Genomic DNA, 18,792 nt, shown 5'->3' on the forward strand with positions numbered 1-18,792 from the left:
GTGTACTATGTGATTGATGTGATCAGTGATTGTTGTTCTTCCCTGGCTGTTAAGCCTCCTGCCCACGGAGGGTACTTTCAACTAGATACCTCCTCCTTCTGTCTTTTAGGCCCGATTTCCCGCCAACCACTCGGGGCGACCTCGGGTGCCTCGCTGAAGACACAGCCAAGCTCCCAACCGCTCCAGAGCGGCCAAGTGCTCCCCTCTGCTACACCCACTCCAGCTGCACCCCCCACCTCCCAGCAAGAGCTTCAGGCCAAAATCCTCAGCCTCTTCAATAGTGGCACGGTTGTGGCCAATAGCAGCTCTGCATCCCCTTCAGTCGCTGCCGGAAACACCCAGAACCAGAATTTTTCCACGGCAGCGAACAGCCAGCCTCAGCAAAGATCACAGGCCTCTGGCAATCAGCCTCCAAACATTTTGGGACAGGCGGGATCTGCTCGGAACATGGGCCCCAGGCCTGGGGCTCCTTCCCAAGGGCTCTTTGGCCAGCCTTCCAGTCGCCTGGCACCTGCTAGCAACATGGCTAGCCAGAGGCCCGTGTCTTCCACAGGTATCAACTTTGACAATCCAAGTGTACAGAAGGCTCTGGACACCCTGATCCAGAGTGGCCCTGCTCTCTCCCACCTGGTTAGCCAAACTACAGCACAGGTGGGGCGGCCCCCGGCCCCGTTGGGATCCTACCAGAGGCATTACTGAGGCTAAGTCTCTCAACTGTCCCCAGTCCCCTCATCCCCTGGCCTCCTCCCACCTACTGCGTTCAAATAGAGTTATTTGGAGGATGTTCTCTGCGCCTCTCCAGGTCTACATCGAATGTTTCTACCACCTGCTCTCTCTTCTGCCCAAGGCTTTGTTGCTTATTCCTTCCAGAGTCAGAGTTTATACTGCATTTGGGGGTGTATCTTTTTTTGTTGTTTTTGGTTTTTGTTTTGTAGAAAATAAATATCTCTGGGGTCACTTGGGCAGTATAGGTGTCCGGGCTCAGTTTATATTTCATGGGTTTCTCTGGTCTCTGTCAGCTGGATTTGGGGGCTGGGGAGAAGGAAGAAGCCACGCCCCGATCGACTGAGTTTGGAACAGCATTTTCATGTCCGTCGCCACCGCCTTTGTTCATTTTGAACCTACCAAGGTTTTTTTCAGCTTCACACAGGCCGACCAGAGCTCAAGCTCCTGTCTGCAGCTGCTTCCTAGGGTTGCAGAAAGCCAGCCTGGGCTGAGCAAGCACGGTGTCCTCGTGCCCCATTCCATGCGAATGGGGTCTGCCGGAGGATTCATAAAGCAGCTGCTCTGGAGTTTGTCTAGGAGAGTGCATGGCGGCCACGGAAGCAGGCACTTTTCTGCCTAATCCAGGGTTGTTAGTTTGGGGTTTTCTTTCTTTCTTTTTTTCTTTCTTCTTTTCTTTATTTTTTCTTTCTCTTTCTTTTTCTTTCTTTTCCTTCCTCCCCTTTCCTTTTTTTTCTTTTTTCTTTCCTTTTCTTTCTTTCTTCCTTTCTTTTTTTCTCTTTCTTTTCATTTCATTGGAGGATCTCCAATGGATTGAACAGCTCCAGTCACCAGCAGTTCAACAAGAACTGTAATCTGGGCCCTGACCACTCTCACCCCCTTAACGTTTTTGTCAGCTTCTCCCTCTCCAGTGCTAGTTTCATGGAGGTTCTGAGAAGGCAACTCTAGACTCTGGCAGGGAACACCCTTTTTTTTTTTTTCAGTGATTGTTTTGAGCTTTTGGCTCAGAAATCAGGTTCTTATTTTCATTTGGACTCTTCTGTTTCTGAGCAGCAGGAGGTAGGGACCATTTTGATGTCAGACTTTTGGTAGCTGGACATGTCCTTGATACAGGTGGTTGTTCATAACTTTTGAGCCAGAGTGAAATTATTAGAGGGAGGACTTCTGGCTGCTGCTCTCTATGGAGCCAAAGGAAGCTGCCCTCTCCCTAGGGATGGTGCTCATCAGAGCCCTGTGGGTCACAGTCTCAAGGGTCCCCTGCAGGGATGAGGGAGGGCAGGGACCTCAGCTGAGTCCTTGCCAGTGGCTGAGCAAACAATGCTTTCAAAAACTCAAGGTCCCCGATGGCAGCGTTTTATGTTCTGACCTGTTTGTGTTCTATAGTGTTTTTTTCCTCTTTGGAATTCTGTGTTGTTAATAAGATGAGATGATTACTTTTTATTAAAATGAAAAAGTAAAGGCTGTGTTGTCTTTTTGGGGTGTGAATAACTGCAGGGGCATTCCCTCCCCAGTCAGAAGGTGAGGGCCCCTGACGGAACATTGACTGGTTTCCGTCTGCCGTGACGCCTGCCCCCTCTTGTCCTCATCTGTGGTTGCGGTCAGCCCCGAAAACCTCCTCTGACCCTAGTCCTCTTCTGCCACACCTCCCCCGGTCAGAAGCTTTAACATCAGGTCAGAGCAAAAGCCTGCTGGCTAATTATGATGGTGTGTTAAACGTGCTTGTTTGTGGTAGACTCTCAGTGTGGCAGCAGGCTTGTCCGCTCACTCTGGGAAAGGGACGTTTCTGAGGAGGCCGTTTCTGGCCGCTGGCCAGTGGAGCAGGGTGCTCTCCCGCTTTGATTTGGCCTCAGCTGCCACCCTGTGTTCTACCCGCTATGTGGGGAGTTGGCAGAACCGTAGAGTCATAGAAAGTGGGAGCCTGGAAGAGCATTTAAGGGCCAGGAGCCCGGGGAAGGGGGCGAGGTCGGACCAGCACAGGCCTGACCTGGTTGTCCCAGGCAACCAGACCCTGAGGAGCAGCCCAGCCAGGGACCGTGGGTTGGGGTGTGATGAGGCAGAGCTCCTTCCGAAGAGCCACCTTGAGTTCCGCTCCTTCCCCCTCAAGGGTCCATACAGCACACCTCAGGCTGTGAAGGGTATAATAAAATTATTTTTATTGCATTTTGTGCAGACGGGAGTCTAAAAAATACAGTAAAAGCTGTAAAGCATTAAATGGGAGCGGAGGAGCATTCAACAAGAAAGGAAAGAACCAACGCGCTCCTTTCCATATTGGCACAAAGAACACAAGATCAGTACTGAGGCGGAATGCGGAATACTGAAACACTGAAAATTAAAGGCAGGCCTAATAATAGTAATAAATAATCTTGATTTGGTTTGCAACCTCTCCTATTTACAAGGGTTTTCAACTTCATTGCATTGCCCTGCACATAGATCGGCTAAAACAAAAGCAACACTAGTTCTCACTACGAGGCTATTGAAATATTGCACTCAGAATAAAAGTCACTTGAATGGACATGAAACATCTAGCTACGATGATTATAAAGATAATTTGATGAATGACCTGTGATAACATTCATAACAAATATTGCACATGTAGCACAGAAAACTTGGGTTTTGTTATGGGATGTTTGTCTTCTTTAACAGAAACTTTGCTCTTGCCAACCAGACATTCTGGGCCCAGATAGTGCAACTTTGGTTCCCTAATTGGTGGTGTTGATACAGCCCCTTCCCCTTCTGCCCAGGCTGCCGCTTAGCCTGGGGATGCTCAGGCCCCCAGAAGGCTAGACCCAGCTGTGGTTCTCGGAGGTCTTTTGAAAGATGCAGGGGGTCAGGTGGGGGGGCCTGGTGTCTTAATATTTCCAACCTTCTGGAGAGTCCATCTTGCCCCCTTATCAGAGGGCCTTGGCCTAACAGGCAGATACTGAGACCTACCTCCAGCCACACCTGACCCAGTCTATAGACGGCAACAGCTCCAGCTCTCCGCCTTGGGCTCAAAGGGAAGGAGGTGGTGAGGTCAGGAGTACTCAGTAGCCCCAGCTCTGGGAGGTGGGCAGGATGTCTAACTAGGTGCAAATGTCAGGGACCTGGAGCTGGAGGTACTGAACCCGGTCCCAGAGGGCGCTGGAACGAGCATGCAGTGCCTGTCCCCCTTAGTGACGTGCCCTGGGGGAAGGGAGCCCGCCCAATGCTCCTTCTCTAGGTATAGACGGCGCCTCCGACCAGGCTGCGTGGAGCAGAAGCGCCAAGGACTGGAGTTGGAGAAGCCAAAGAAAGGCTTTGGGTCCTGGTTGGAGGAGGGCAGAGAGGCGCTTAGAACAAAGCACATGGCGACTCCAGCCCTCCCCCAGGCCCGGGTGCCTGGGAGACGCAGCTAGAGGCCGCTGCTGGGCAGCAAGGCCCGACCCCGGCACGCGGGAGAAGGCGGCTGGGTCCCCGAGGCCGGAGCTGCCAGCTGCCGGGTGGGGACAGGGGAGGGAACATCAGGAGCAGAGCTGGGGCCTCCCCGGTGGGTCTGGCCCCTAAACCCAAATCGCTTCCCCTCGTCCCTCGCCTGTCCCAGGGACGCAACTCCGGGGAGGGGACGCCCTCCAGCTCCCCGGTTTCAGTCTTTGGCGAGGAGCCATGGGATAGGGGGAGCAGGCGACCAGCCGACGAGGAGAGACGCCCGCTCCCCCATGAAGGCACGGGGGCGGGGCTTCCTCGGTCTCTCCGCCCCCCATCCCCTCACCACCCCCGCCCCCAGCAGCCCCTCCCCGGTCCCGGCTCCGGCTCGCGGGGAGCCGAGAGGCGGCTGCGCGCGTCTCCGCAGCCGCTGGGAGGCGGATCCAGGAAAAGCCGGGCGCTGGTCTCACCCCATCTCCAAAACGAACTTGCGGGAAGGGTCGGAAGCCGGGGGCGCGCGGGAAGGGCGAGGAGGCGAGAGCGGAGCGGGGGTGTCGAGGGGCCAGGACCACGACTCCCGCCTGGGCCGAAAGCACTTTTGCTCCCAAACTCGCGGACGTCCAGGAAAACCCAGCCTCCCGAGGCCGGCGCCTCCCCCGCGTGCCCCCAGCGGGAGAGCTCGAAGACGGCGAGCAGAGAAGTCCGTTGCGCTTCTAGTCACAGAAATATGGGGACGTTAAAAATACACGCGATGTCTCCTGTACACTATGTATAGGCGCGGCACCGCGCGGAGGGGCGGCGGGTCGGGCCGAGCGCGGCCTCCCCACCGCGCGCCCTCGGGCCGCCCGGGTGCCGGGCCTGCGCCGGGGCGCCGAGGAGGACCGGGCGGGGCTGGGGAGGGGACGCGGCCGCGCGGCCCGCGGGCGCTCCTCACGGCCCCGCTCCTCCGCCCTCCGCGCCTCCCCGGCCTTATTGCAGCGTCTCCTCCGGCGGGGCGAGGCCGGGCCCGCAGAGCGACGAGCCAACGGGGCGCTCGGGCTCCGGCCTCCGCGCGGGGCGGTCCCCTCCGAGTCAGCCCCGAGCGGCGTGGCCTCCGGGCTTCAGGCAGCGGGGAAAGGGGCCAGGGCGCGGGCACAGGGTCTGTATGTAAACGGTGACAGCGGCGGGGGGCGCGGCGAGGGCTCCGGGGCCGCCGGCCGGGCGCGCTCGGGCCCGGGTGGCAGGTCCTGGCTCTCAGGAGTAGATGGTGATGACCTCGCGGCCGCCGCCGCGGACCAGCATCACCCGGTCCAGGTGCTCGGTGAGGACCTCGAGGAACTCCATGTCTGAGCGCCAGTCAAGGAGAAAAGCCGCGTCCCCTTCGCCCTGACGGAGTGGAGGGTCGCGATCGGGCGCCGGGGACCCCTGGGCCCGCCTCCCGGTCTGAGGTTCCTGACGCGGGAACGCCTCGGCTCTTCCCTCCCAGGACGAGGACCCCGTTGCCCCGGACGTCCGCCTCCCTCCCGCACGCCCCACTTTAGGTCCTGGATACAATTTTCGTCACCGTTGCGGTTGCGGGGAGGTCCAGGCATGTTGAGCAACACCAGCTTGGCATCCCGGGATTTCTTCACGATGACCTCGTTCAGCCGCACGGCAGTGTGCATGCGCCGCACGTTGGACTGGTTCCTGGGGGAGGCAGGAGGGGAGGCGGACGCGTGAGCCCGAAGCCGGAGAGCAGGACCCAGTGCCCTTGCAGCCTCAGGCGCACTGGGCCGCTGGCACCGGTCAACCCCAGACCTCTCCAAGTTGGGCTGTTCAGGGCCAGGGCCCGCGCTGAGGGTTCGTGATAGACTGAGGAGAGCAGGGACCCTGGCCAACCCAGAAGAGAGAATTAAAAAATCCTGAAGCACTTACAAATTCTCCCACTCCCTTCAGGAAACACAAGAGAAGCAAAGAGAGGAAGAACAAGAGAGGGGTCAGAAGAAGGAGGGGCTGAGCACTTGGGCCACCATCCTCCCCCTCCCCCACCCAGTGCTCGCCGGTCCCGCTCTCCCGGCCACACACCCCCTTCGCTTCTTCACGGCGCCCCTGGGAGCGCCGACCCTCGGCAATCAGCCCGACCCCAGGTCCTCGGATGGGGACGCCCAGACAAGGTCTGGGCGGGGTCTTCCCACCAGGACCTCCTCTGCTCATCTGCTCTGCCACGGGGAGCAAAGACCCTGCGGGCTCACCCCAGCCCCCAGCCCCCAGCCCGCAGCCCCCAGGCCCCTACGGCTTCATGCTGAAGAAGTCCTTGATGCCCTCCGAGGAGACGGGACTGGGGCCCTTATTCTTCTCTGCCACCGACTTGTCCTTGGTCCAGGTGAGATGCACCTTCTCAGGATCGGCCTCGCCCTCCCCCTCAGGCTCCTCCCCCGGGGACGGAGAGCTGCTGGGGCAGCTGGGAGCGCTCTGGTCGTGGATGAGCTGCACCTGGGAGATGAAGGAAGCGGCAGGCAGCACGTGACTCCCTTGGCCGAGGCCAGAGGTGCGGCTCCCACCAGCTGGGGCCAAACCACCCAGGCGCACACCTCCTCTTCTGGCTTCTCCTCACTGTCACCAGCGGTCTCTTCTGGGACGTTGAGGCGGAGCCGAGTGTTGGCTGGATTCTTTCTCCGGATTGAGCCGCGAGACTCATCTGTGATACTCTGGATCTACGGAGTGACACAGGTTAGCGCCAGCTCGGCTAGGAGTCACCACCCGTGCCCTGCAAACAGCTACCTCCAGAGCTGATGTTCAGCCACGATGCACACTTCTGGGAGCCGTACCAGCTGTTAAAACATTGCAAGGCTTCCATACCAAATAGCTTTTGCCCCGCTGGCCTGGCCGCTCCAACTCATCCGCAGAACCCCTGACCTCCCCACCGTCCAGCAAGCAAAGGGTTAACACTTGGCCCAGCAGGGCTCTATCTTAGCACCGTGGTCCAGTGTCAGTTCTAACTGGTCAGTGCACATGCCGTTTTTTTTTTTTTTTATTGTGTTCACTATCATCCTGGACAACATCCTTGAAGTGTTCACCTTTCCCAGCTCAAAAAGGTACCCACCACTCATTCCCCTGAAGATCCATTAACCAAATCTGAGAAATATATTATCCACACCTGGGAGACCCCCTCAACCATGGTCTGTCGCTCTCACCTACAGGATCGATTCCACAGGCAACCTGTCACCTGCCCCCCAGAGCTCTTCAGTCCCCTGCCACAGAGTTACCATCACTCATTTCACCAAGGGGTGGGCTTTCATCCCAACTCGGGGCGCTAGTGGTCCACGTTACTCACACCTGGGAGATCTTACACCCATACCCCGTGGGGGGGCTCATCATCATTACCCCCTGAGAACTCATCAACCGTACCCTAGGAGGTATGCCCCCAACTCCCAACCATCAGCTATATCCCTAAATAACCATCTGTTACCCACTCTCGCAGGGTCTATCACATGATCCCCCACACTCAGAGCCCACGCCCATGAGGAATCATCATCCATACATATTTAGCTTCCACGATTCTCCCTTGGGCCCCAGAAGTCACATACAGAGGAAAATCTGTCACCCGTGCCAAAGCCCTCTGCATCCTGGCTGGCAGGCTTGGTAGGTGCCATGTACCCCTGCTGCTAGGGAGGTGAGGTGATGAGTAATGCTCTAGGGTGAAGGCCATGCCAATGGCCAGGAGTGTGAGCCCCGGGCCATCCCTAACCTGTGCAGACCCAGAACTGGCAGCAGCTTGAAGCTCTCAGAGCCCAGCCAGGGCAACCTCACCTCGCGCTCTCGCTCATTCTTGGTTAAATGCATCTGTTTGAGGATCTGAGAACGCTGCTCCATCACCAATGTCTTCTCGTAGGTGTATGCCGAGATATCGCTTTCATGCTGTGGGCGGACAGGGACGGGGGGGGGGGTGGCGGGGGGCAGGGTAGAGTGACAGGGGCAAGGGAGGAAAGCATGAGCTCAGGTGCAAGGCCAAGGGAAGGGAGGCGGACCCCCTTCCTTCTGCCAGCCTAGGGCTTCTCTCTCTAATGACCTAGTTTAACCAATAGCTGTGGGAGGCAAGGACGAAGCAGAGGACAATGCTCTTTGAAGACAATGCTGCTCATTCCCTCAGCCCAGCACAGGACCAGGGTGTGAATGGATGAATTAATGAATGAGCAGATTAATTAATTACCCGGGTGAATGGAGAAGGGGAAGAAATTTTAAAGGAACAAAGTGATGAATGAATACATATATGGATGAATGGGTAGTTGAGTGAATGACTACATTAATGAATACACAGAGGGATGGGTGGACGCGTAAATAAACCGAGGGGGACGGATGGATGAGAGGCCATGCGGTGTAGTCGCTAGGGGCCTGGACTCTGAAGTCAGCCTGCCAGGGTTTGCATCCTGGCGCTGCCATTTGGTTGTCCTGTTGAGCAAATTACTTAACCTTTCCGTGCTTCAACTTCCTAATCTGTAAAATGAAAATGCTGATACTTGTATCTGTTTCACTGGTTGTTGTGAGAATATATATATATATATATATATATATGGCGTGAGACAGTGCCTTACATATAATGATTTGGCTATTCTTGTAAAGAAGAGAGGGACGGATGGATGGATAGGTGGGCAGACTCTTGGGTTACTCCAAGAGAGGCTAAGAGGTAGGTAAGATGGGGAAGGGATCCAGCATCATAAGCTGATCGATTTGGGGGTCGCCCTATTTGGTGCTAGGGCCAAGAGGAAAGAGGGCCGGCTAGGACTCCAGAACTTCAGGGGTGGCTGGTAGGGACTCACCATCTCCACGACCTCGACCTCTGCGGTGATACGTAAATGGTACAGAAAGGTGGTCAGGTCCTTTTTCATCTGGATGCTGTTGTCGTCCATCTGGGCCACGGTGAAGATGCGCATCTTGCACTTCCGCCAGACCTGGAGGGGTGAAGGGGACCCAGAAAAGCCCAGCCCAGACGCAGTGAGAAAATTCAAGGTCAGAACCTAGAGAGGACCCTGTCCCTCACCCTTCCCACCCACCTTCCCCCCCCCCGCCGCCACACACACACACACACACACACACACACACACACACACGCAGACCCAAAATCCTCTACCTGGGAGGCCACTCCCTACAAACCACCCCCCTCCCCCGCTTAGGTAAGAGTCCCCATTAAAGTATCGCTTGCAAGGGTGAAGCAGCGCTCTCCTTTACAAGGCAAGGACACCCGCCAGAGGAGACACACTCAGGTCCTAACATCTCAGGGGAAGGGAGGCGATCAGCCCCCCTCTTCCAGGAGCTCCCGGGGAGGGGCTCACGTGGAGGCTGGCCCTGGCCAGAGCCCACGAGCCACGCAGAGCCACGCTCGCTCACCTTGTGGTGTCGCAGCAGGAAAGGCAGCAACATGAGCATGCCTCCGTCGTGCACAATCCACCAGACGTCGATGCTGCCCTCGGAGAAGCGCTCGGGGTTCCCAGGGAACATGGAAACGTTCTTGGTGACCAGTAGGGCCAGGTGACCAGCTGTGGTTTCCCGAACCAGCTCTGGGGAAGGCCAAGGAGAGGGCCAGAGGGGAGAAGAGCGACCCCGGTCCCTTCCTGCACCAAGGCTCCTGGCACCCAGCACCCCACCCCCACCCCACCCGGCCCCGGGCTTGGCCTGAGTAGTCAGAAAACCAGCATCTACGTAGGTCTCATCACTGAATTGTTGTTTTGGTTGGGGAAAGCCTCTCGACCTTGCTGGGCCTCAGTTTCCCCACCTGTCAAGTGGCAATGAGACCACCTGCCCTTCCTATCAGGAGCTCTTCCGTGCACGGCCTGGTTTATCCTCTCAATTGCCTTTAACTATGATCCACCCGGAAAGGAGCCAGAATAGCCTGGAGTCAACAGGGCAGCCTCTAGGCGCCCAGCTGTGTGATCTGGAGCAAATTCCTCCATCTCTCCGGGCCTGGGCCTCCGTTTCACACCAGTAAAGGGGAGATGACACTGCCTCGCCAGCCCACACGGGACCGCTGAGAGGATAAGAGGCTTAGAGAGAGGCTCAACTTGTCTGGCAGACAGAACACAGTCCATACATGTCCGCTATTATATTACTACCAAGGCGTCTAGTGCCCAGAGAGGGTGAGTCACTTGTGAACGATCACACAGCTAGGAAGGGCCAGAGGTGAGATTGAGACCCAGGCCTCTCTGACTTCGCAGCTGTAGCTATTTCGGCTGCCTTCCACTGACTCTCTCTCTCGGGGCTGAGTCAGCTCTGCAGGGCCCAAGACTATCTCCCTCACACCTGAGTCCTCAGCGGCTGGCACATGGCCAGCTCTGAGCACCGACCCCCCGCATGTGCAACACCCGGGAAAGAGCCCCCGGGCCCAAGAGGGAGAGCCCACCGCCCACCACTGTCCCTGGCCCACCCAGTGTTACCAATGAAGTTCCTCCATGTCTGATGATCTTCCTTCTGCCGCCAGTTGCGGGGCCAGCCAACCAGCACGGTGTTGTGCTGCAGCCCCCCGAGGCCCCCGGACTGGATCAGATGCGACACGCCGTCACGCAGGTTGGAGGAAATCACTACCTGGCAGAAGCCTTTCACCTTCTCTGCCTCCATCAGGCGCCGGATGGACTGGGAGATGGGGGGAGGGGCGTGTCAGACAAGGACGAGCCTCAGGCCTCCCTTCCGGCTGTCTCTCCCCTTCACTGTCCCCATCTTCTCGAAGCTCAGCTCCGATCACGTCAGCCTCTGGCACCAGAATCGCGCATGGCTCCCCATCACCTATAGCCAGCCCCATTCCTTGTGGATCCGGCAAAGCTGTCTGTGACCTTAGCCCACACTTCCCGCACCCTGCCTTCGCTGGCAAGCCCTCCACCCCCACCGGGACCCTCCCCCCATTGCATATCACACCCTGCTGGCCCAACTCAAATGTCACCTTCTCAGAAACCACCCCCCACCCAGACCAGAACGGAACTGGGCTGCTGTGCATGCCCCGACGATTTGTTTTTAACAACTTTTAAAAGTTAGCATAATGATAAGCATTTTCAATGCACACTCAACCTGCACTATGAAGGTAGGGTTCTTATTAGTCTTATGTTATAGATGAGGCAATTGAGGTTCGGAGAAATTAAGCCTTCCTTAAGGCCACCCAGCTAATGGGTATGTTATTGTAGGGGTTCAACTCCAGGGCTCTGACACCATCCCCCACACTCTAAACCCCTACCCCGATGTCAAGCAGAGAGGGCTTCAACTCCTACCTCGGGCACCTCCTGGCTGTGTGACCTTAGGCAAATCGCTTAACCTCTGTGAGCCTCAGTTTGCCCATCTGTCAAATGGGAATGGCAGCTACCTCATTGAGGAACGGGCAGAATTACAGGACATGATGTGGGTAAGGTAGCCTGCTGCTTGACAGATTGGAAGCACGCAACACATTCTATTATTCTGATGATATGAACCCTAGTGAAGCATCTACCAACAGCAGGAAGGCTTGAGAGCCTTCTGGGTACGTTCTATCTTCCCACTAGCCTGTGAGCACCTTGAGGCCTGGGATCTGGTCTTATCCACCCCCCATCTCCCCAGGCCCAGCCCGCTGTGTGGTTCGCAGCACCTTCTCACCCACTCCATATTGAAGGAAGTTGACCAGTGGAGGCCTCCAGCCCTGGGCCCTGACAGATTGGTGTGAACGGCCCAGTGAGGCAGAAGCAGCAACTGTCACAAGCCATTAGGGGTACTCCTCCCCATCTCTCCTCTCCCCCCTCCGGCCCCCTTTCCTTTCTCCACAACTAGTCACAGCCCCCAGGGGAGAGAAGCCTGGATCGAAGACAGAACCCACCTGCTCAGCTACCCACCAGGTTCCAGACACGTGTTAGTGCCCCATAACACAGAAGCCAGCTGCCCCTGCCCACGCTGGCCCTGTACACTAAGAGCACAGACCGGTGCTCTTAGAAGCAGGTGACCCAGAGCCAGGGACCCAGGATCAAATTCTGCCTGTGCTCCCAGCCAGCTCTGTGACTTTCAGCAAGCTGTCTTCCCTCTCTGGGCCTGTTTCCCCTTGTACTAAATGTGGATGCTCACACTGCCAACTTCACGCGGCGTGAGGGTCGAAAGAATCATAGATGTGAAAACACTTTGAAAGATTTATACGTTGGCAGGGAGAAGCCTGGAGTAGGAGTCACGCAGTCCTAATTTGAGTCTGTTTTCTGTCCTTAGACAAATGACCTGACTTCTCTAAGCCTCAGTTTCCCTATCCATAAAGTGGGGCCCTTTTGGCTCTGAAGGTCTTTGGTTCTGACAATTGGATTCTAAGGAACTCACTCGCTGAGTCCTTAGATTCCTCTTCTAAGAAAGAAGAAAGAAAAGCATGAGCCACCTTTGACCCCAAAGGAGGTAAGAAGGCAAAGTGTAAAGGGTCAAGTCAAGGGACTTGTCCTTGCCCCCTTCCCACCAGGGACTCCTCTCACCTCCTCTGCCCGCTGGGCCTGGGGATGGTTGTCCAGAAAGGTGCCCTCAAGGACAGAGCCCACAATGGTCAGGCCCTTCCCTGCCTTGAGCTGGGAGGTCAGTGAGAGCAGCTGTGGATGTACCACATTCTGGTCTTGGTCCACGCGCACCAGCACCAGCAGCTGTGGCCTGAAAAGGATTCAAGATCCATTCAACACCCACCCAACTTCTACCCACCATACGCCACGCCCCCACACACCAAAACACTGGTGAGCTTACTAGCCATCCGTCCTCTATACCCCCACCCACTTACCCATCTCGCTGTCCACCTCACTCATCCATCCACCCAGTCACCCACCCACCCATTTTATCCTTCAGCCACCCACTCACATCCATATTAATTTACCTACATATGCATTATTCACCTAGTTATCTAACATCCACCTGCCACCAACCATTACACGTTCATCTATTCACCAATCACCCTCCCATACATATATACACTTAGCCATCTACTCATCTGTTTATCCATTCACTTCCTTTTTCATTTGGCCATCCCATCCATCCAACCAACCATCAGTTTAAGAGCATTCTCTGAGCACTCTGGGCTAGACCCTGTGGCAAGCATTTAAGAATTCACAAACAACGCAAAGCCCTGGTCTCTGGAAGACACAGTTTAGTAGACATCAGCAAGTGCAAGCCAACAGTGTCCTAGTCAGAGCTCAGAGTTCAGACCTTCCTCTCGGCAAAGTGACCTGAGGGAGGTGAGCGAGGGCTGGGCTTGCAGAGCAATCAGCTAGAAAGCAGGCGGGGCTGAGAGGTGGAGGTAAAGATTCTGCTTCCTGTTCTGCCTTCCGTGGCCTCTGAGACCTTCTCTGGTCCCTGATGTTCACACGAATAAAGTGGAGGGATTGTTCTCAATCTAGAAATTTCTAGAAGCCCCCTATAACTCTCAAAGTGAATGGGTCCACCTTTCCCAGAGCAAATGCTACACGATATTACGTTTATCTGTCTCCGTGTGTGCCTGCTCCGTGGAACTATTCACTCTCTAGGTCCCCAGAGACTGGAAAGGGGCCCAGCACAGATCATGCATTCACACATGTTTTTAAACACATGATGAGGTGAACGGGGGGATGAATGGATGGTTGCTCAGCCTGACCCCGGGTACCGCAGGTGGAAAAGGTTCAGACTAGGCTGAGCAGAGGAGGAGACATTAAGGACACACCATTGTGGCGGGAACACCACCCAGCAAACAAAACAGGTGAGGGAGAGTCAGGCCCTGCTCCCCTCCTGTCCTTCCCCTGGGCCCTCCCACGTGCTCCTGGCCACTTACCTCCAGTTCTTGGTATGTGGGGGCCCTTCCTCCAGGCGTAAGAGGGCGTAGCGTGCAGCGCTGAGGGACAGGCCTCGGATCCCATCACCCCACTCTTTCTCTGCCCTGGGGACCCAAGGGGATCAACCAGAGTAGAAAGCCAGGGGTGTCAGGAAGAACCACGCACACACAAGTGGCTGCCCCAGCAGACAATGTGCAGCCATTCTGCCACCTCCTTTTCTCGAAGCTTCAGCCCCTCCCTCAACTCCTGTCCCCTATCTCCCAATCCCACCCCTACCACCCTTCCCCCTCCCCTCCAGCCCCAGCCTCTTCCCACTCTTACCTCATCCCTACCCCCTTTCAGCCCTCCCCACTTCCTCACACTTACCCGCGGTACTCGATATATTTGTAGATGAGCCCAGCAATGAGCATGGCCACCAGGGCGTAATACCAGGAGCAGATAAACATGAGGGCCAGGCAGAGGCTCATGCCCAGGAAGGAGAGTGTCCTGAACAATGGGAGGAAGACCCAGCCTCTGAGTCCCAGCAGGACTGTCACTGGTTTCCGGGGCTCAGACAACAAGGCAAGAACTGGGAGGTCTAGGGCAGCTCAGGTCTGTGGGAACTCACACCATCATCTCCAAGAGCACCATGGGAATCTGGGAGCTCCTGGGTGAATGAGCAGCCACAGACAGCGCCACTCCATGACCCCCCCCCCCAACTCCTGAGAACACACTGCCTTGTCCCAGTGCCTTAGACCCTGCCGCACCACCCTGCCAGATGGTTTCTGAGGCACAGGTGTCTGGAGAGAGTTGTAGGCAAGATCTCCTGGGAAGAGTGTGTCCCCAGGAGGAGGTAACTGGCAAAGCAGGAGCACTGAGATGGGAGTCAGGCAGCCTGGGTTCAAGTCCAGGTCTGCCGGAGACTTTCTGAGTAACCTTGGGCCACTCCCTTCCCCTGTTTGAGCCCGTTCCCTCTCCGTAGACCAAGCATGGTCATTCCTGCCCTGTCTGCCCCACAGGCCTATTGTGAGGATGAAGGGCCATAAAGTAAAATGATCAGCAGAGCCCCAGGCTCCGCATAATAAGAATCTTCCATGCACTAAACCCTGTAACACTCACGAGGGCCCCTGAGGTCAGTGCAGTTGTCATCCCCATTTCACAGCTGAGGACACTGAGGTTTCCTCTTCTAGACTGAAAGACGTTGGGCATTGTGGGGAGGGAGGGACTATAGCCGAGACTGTTCACGACTGTGTTATATTATTATTTGTGGTTATAAGGTTCTCCAGAACCTTTCTCATGCTCCTTGGGCTACAAAAGCTGGAGAAATGGACTCCTTTTTTTAAATTTTGGGACCCCTAGACCTAGGGGATGGGCTAGGGTGAGGTGGGGTGGGGGTGGAGATAGGAGAGTGTTCTGTTAGCCAGGGAAGGGCACAGGGCACCCACCAGTGGTAGTATCGAAAGCGTGGCCTCCAGTTGGGGGTCCTCAGCAGTGTCTGTACGGCACAGGCCAGGTTCACAAACATGTAGCACATCAGGAAGAACCTAGAACACAGAAAGGCCCCAGGAGAGGCAGAGATGCAAAGGGAGGCAGAAACAGAAAGAGAAACATAGGGAAAGAAAGGGGGGAAAGAGGATAAGAGGATAAGAAACTGAGGAGGTGGCCAGATCACATTCTGGAATGGGATTCAAGGGCCAGATCCCCTTTCAGCACACCCTGATGTGTGTGGGAGTGAATCTTCATATAACAAAAGACAGGTTGTTACACTATTGGGTGGGCTATCCAGGGTCACAACTGGAGGATCCAGGTAGAGAGACCCCCCCAGAGCTGACGGGGAGGGCAAGAGGCCAGCACGCACATAGAGAGGATGGGGGCAACTTCGTCGAGGGATGCAATGAGGATGCCAATCTCACAGATGCAGGCCGTCAGGAGCAAGGCCCATGTTGGCTCTCCGTTGGCTTTGCCGTGGCCAAAGACCTGGGGACAGAGCAACCATCATAGAGGTCTGAGATCTTAGGCATTTCTTGTCTCTCTTGTCCAGTCTTGGGGACCAGTGCAATGGAGGCAGGAATCCCCTAACCAGTGAGGAAGTAGGGAGAGGATGCTGTATTCCTCACCCTTACCCAAGGGGATGCCAGTCTTTGGCTGTGTCTCTCCCACTCTGACATTGGTACTTCAATTAATGAAGTTCAAATGACCCCTTAAGGGGAAAAGAAGGACCTGTAGGACAGATGGAGAGGAGCTACAGGGGCCAGCAAGTGGCCATGACTGTGTGCTCCATAAATCTTTTTTTTTTTAAGCACCATGGAGAGAGCCACACTTGCCCTTTGGCTACCTCCCTGCCTGATCACTCAGCCAAAGGAGGGCTAATGGTTTCTCCCCTAAGAGCAGACAACTCTGCCCAAAGAGATAGCACTGACCATGGGCCAAATCCCAAATAAGGCACACCCATTCTTCTTATTGGTAGTGCAGAGCAGCAGGGCCCTAGGGGGCCTTGGCTCACCCGGTGGCCTCTCCGGGCAGTGGCTTGGCTGACCAGTATAACGGATGGGCTGTTCTTCCCACACTCCACCCCTCACTGACCTGCAGGAAGGGCACTATGCCGTCCCGGGAGATGGCCTGCAGCAGGCGTGGGGCCCCCGTGAGGCTCTGCAGCCCAGCCCCACAGGTGGAGAAGAAGGATCCGATGACAATGACCCAAGGGGATGGCCAGGCCAGTGTTCCCACCACCAGGTTGCCATTCACAGCTTCGCCAAACCTGGAATGAAGCAGCAAGGGGACAGGAGATGCTGGGTGAGCAATGCCACCTGGATCTCCAGGGCGTGTCTCCCACACCAACCCCAGGACCAGTTGTACACCCATCACAGGACTAGGCTCTCTAGGAGCAAGGGGGGAGACAAAGCTCCTAATGTCCTGGGCATTTCTGTCTGTGTGACCTTGGGTAAGTTGCCTCAGCTATAAAATGAGAATCATTATAAACCTATCTCGTATGATTGGTGACAAGATAAAAGGAACCAACACAGGTAAAATGCTTTGCACTATGCCTGGAACAAGACACTAATAGTGATTCTAGTAAATGGTCAATATTGTAATATGTTAAGCTGGAAAAAAGCTCTTGGCTTATTAGAACCTGTGTCTCCATCTGAAAAATGGGGTTCTGGCCTCATTTATGGTAATGATATCTAATGTGAGAAGCATAGAAAAGCATTTTCTAACAGTGACACTATCTTAAATTGAATGATGCTGCCTCAGTAGGTAGAGAGAGCCCTGTGGCTGGAGTGTGCAAGCAGAGGTGTGCTCAAATGGGCTGTTGCTGAAGGACTCCAAAATCAGATGAAGGGTTTTACCGGATGGCCTGCTGAATCCCTTGCAGTTCTGTGGGAGGTCTCTGATTAATTTTTTTAATGTTGATTTATTTTTTGAGGAGGGGAGGGGCAGAGGGAGAGAGAGGGAGACACAGAATCCGAAGCAGGCTCCAGGCTCTGAGCTGTCAGCACAGAGCCCAATGTGGGGCTCGAACCCACAAACTGTGAGATCATGACCAGAGCTGAAGTCAGATGCTCAACCAACTAAACCACACAGGCGCCCCAAGGGGGGAGGGTTCTCTGATTAAATGAAATAAGTGGAGATTAAGTTCCCCTAAAAGCTAATAAGTGTAATATATGCAAATTGTCCACTTGGCCAGGTCACTCCCCTGCTTAAAACCCTTCAGGGTTTCCTCTATTTTTTTTTTTTTTTAATAAAATAAAGCTCTAATTTCCTGGTACCAAAAACCAGGCTTCCAGGACTGGCTCCAGACGCATGTCCCCATTCCCCACCTTACAGAAGCCAGGATGGGGCCATGGAAACTGACTTCTGTGACAAGACCTCCTACTTTACCCTCCTAGTGGTGCGTGCCCATACCCTTCAAATGTGTAGGCTCCAGAAGCTTGAATTTCTTACAGCTATAGGCACCTATGTGTGCGCACGCGCGCGCGCGCACACACACACACACACACACACACACACACTACTGTTTCTCTCCTCCACCTTTGTTCATGCTGTTCCCACCACCTAGAATGCCCTTCCCACTCCTAGTTACCTAACTGATCTCTACTCAACATTTAAAGTGAGAAAGATAAGTGGGAAGATGTGTGTAAGGCACTTCCAGCATCACCTCCTCTTCCCCAACCCTCTGAAGACTGGATTACGGCCTCCTGTGCACTACCAGAGCCCATTCCTACTGCTCTACATTTCAAGTCTGTTGTTGAGCGTGGTTATCAGCCCCCAAAGAGCTCCTTCAGGACAAAAAGCATGTGTTATTTATTTTTATTCTCTCCTAGAACACTGGACAGCGACCAACATATAGATATCTAAGAAATGTTAAATGGGTTAATAGATTTTAAAGCAAAAAAAAAAAAAAAAAAAGGAAAGTAGCATTATCCTAAAAACAACGAGACACCATCCAAGTTTCTTGAGCTGGAGTAACAGGAGAAAGATAAAATATAAGAAGGTGAGCTTGCAAGCAATCGCCTGTGATCTCCCTCCCACAAGTCCCCTTGCACAGACTCAACACTCTCTGCGGGGTCTGTTTCCCAAAACCTGGCCCCATGCACCCACTACCCAGAACAGGATCAGCCCCAATTCCCTTACTTACTTGTCCCGCAGGACGACCCCCTCAATGCAGGCCCCAAACAGAACAACAGAACTGATGTCTGTAGCAGAGGATGAAGGAGAATCCCCAGGATGATATTCCCCTTTCTGCTCCCAGGCCAGCTGGGTGAGGCAGCAGCTTCAGCTGCCCTCCTCCCAGCCCTCCCTATCCACGGTGGTCCCAGCCCAGCAATGCAGGATACAGACAGCAGAGGTGGTGGCAATGGCCAGGATGGTGCCAGTGGGAATTGACTTCTGGGCATCCCGCAGGTCTCCAGAACGGTTAGAACCAGCCATGATCCCTGCGAATAGAGGAGCAGCTAGTACAGGGGCCACAGGAGACAAAACAGAA

General features: G+C 55.1%; 2 protein-coding genes across 6 annotated transcripts in view; one reads left to right on the top strand and one right to left on the bottom strand.

Annotated features, from left to right (window-relative positions):
• The window catches only part of NCOA5 (nuclear receptor coactivator 5), a 30,654-nt gene extending 28,473 nt beyond the window's left edge, over positions 1–2,181 (top strand). For all 3 annotated transcript variants that reach the window (XM_027070239.2, XM_027070240.2, XM_027070241.2), the window contains one exon: positions 110–2,181. In XM_027070239.2, coding sequence (XP_026926040.1) covers positions 110–699 — 590 coding nt within the window. In that variant the 3' untranslated portion in view covers positions 700–2,181. The remainder of the gene's footprint in view (positions 1–109) is intronic.
• Positions 2,182–2,854: 673 nt separating this feature from the next.
• Positions 2,855–18,792, bottom strand: part of SLC12A5 (solute carrier family 12 member 5) — a 36,948-nt gene continuing 21,010 nt past the window's right edge. For 2 of the 3 annotated variants that reach the window (XM_027070234.2, XM_027070236.2), the window contains exons 10-26: positions 18,644–18,742; positions 18,445–18,502; positions 16,392–16,566; positions 15,667–15,785; positions 15,254–15,352; positions 14,196–14,315; positions 13,829–13,933; positions 12,516–12,684; positions 10,491–10,686; positions 9,448–9,617; positions 8,880–9,011; positions 7,873–7,980; positions 6,654–6,776; positions 6,356–6,555; positions 5,998–6,012; positions 5,636–5,769; positions 2,855–5,429 (exon numbers count right to left, since the gene is read on the bottom strand). In XM_027070234.2, coding sequence (XP_026926035.1) covers positions 5,338–5,429; positions 5,636–5,769; positions 5,998–6,012; positions 6,356–6,555; positions 6,654–6,776; positions 7,873–7,980; positions 8,880–9,011; positions 9,448–9,617; positions 10,491–10,686; positions 12,516–12,684; positions 13,829–13,933; positions 14,196–14,315; positions 15,254–15,352; positions 15,667–15,785; positions 16,392–16,566; positions 18,445–18,502; positions 18,644–18,742 — 2,114 coding nt within the window. In that variant the 3' untranslated portion in view covers positions 2,855–5,337. The remainder of the gene's footprint in view (positions 5,430–5,635; positions 5,770–5,997; positions 6,013–6,355; positions 6,556–6,653; positions 6,777–7,872; positions 7,981–8,879; positions 9,012–9,447; positions 9,618–10,490; positions 10,687–12,515; positions 12,685–13,828; positions 13,934–14,195; positions 14,316–15,253; positions 15,353–15,666; positions 15,786–16,391; positions 16,567–18,444; positions 18,503–18,643; positions 18,743–18,792) is intronic. The other variant, XM_053199879.1, reaches the window with a different exon arrangement.

Source organism: Acinonyx jubatus, chromosome A3 (genome assembly GCF_027475565.1).
Source record: "Acinonyx jubatus isolate Ajub_Pintada_27869175 chromosome A3, VMU_Ajub_asm_v1.0, whole genome shotgun sequence".
Taxonomy (NCBI): Eukaryota; Metazoa; Chordata; class Mammalia; order Carnivora; family Felidae; genus Acinonyx; species Acinonyx jubatus.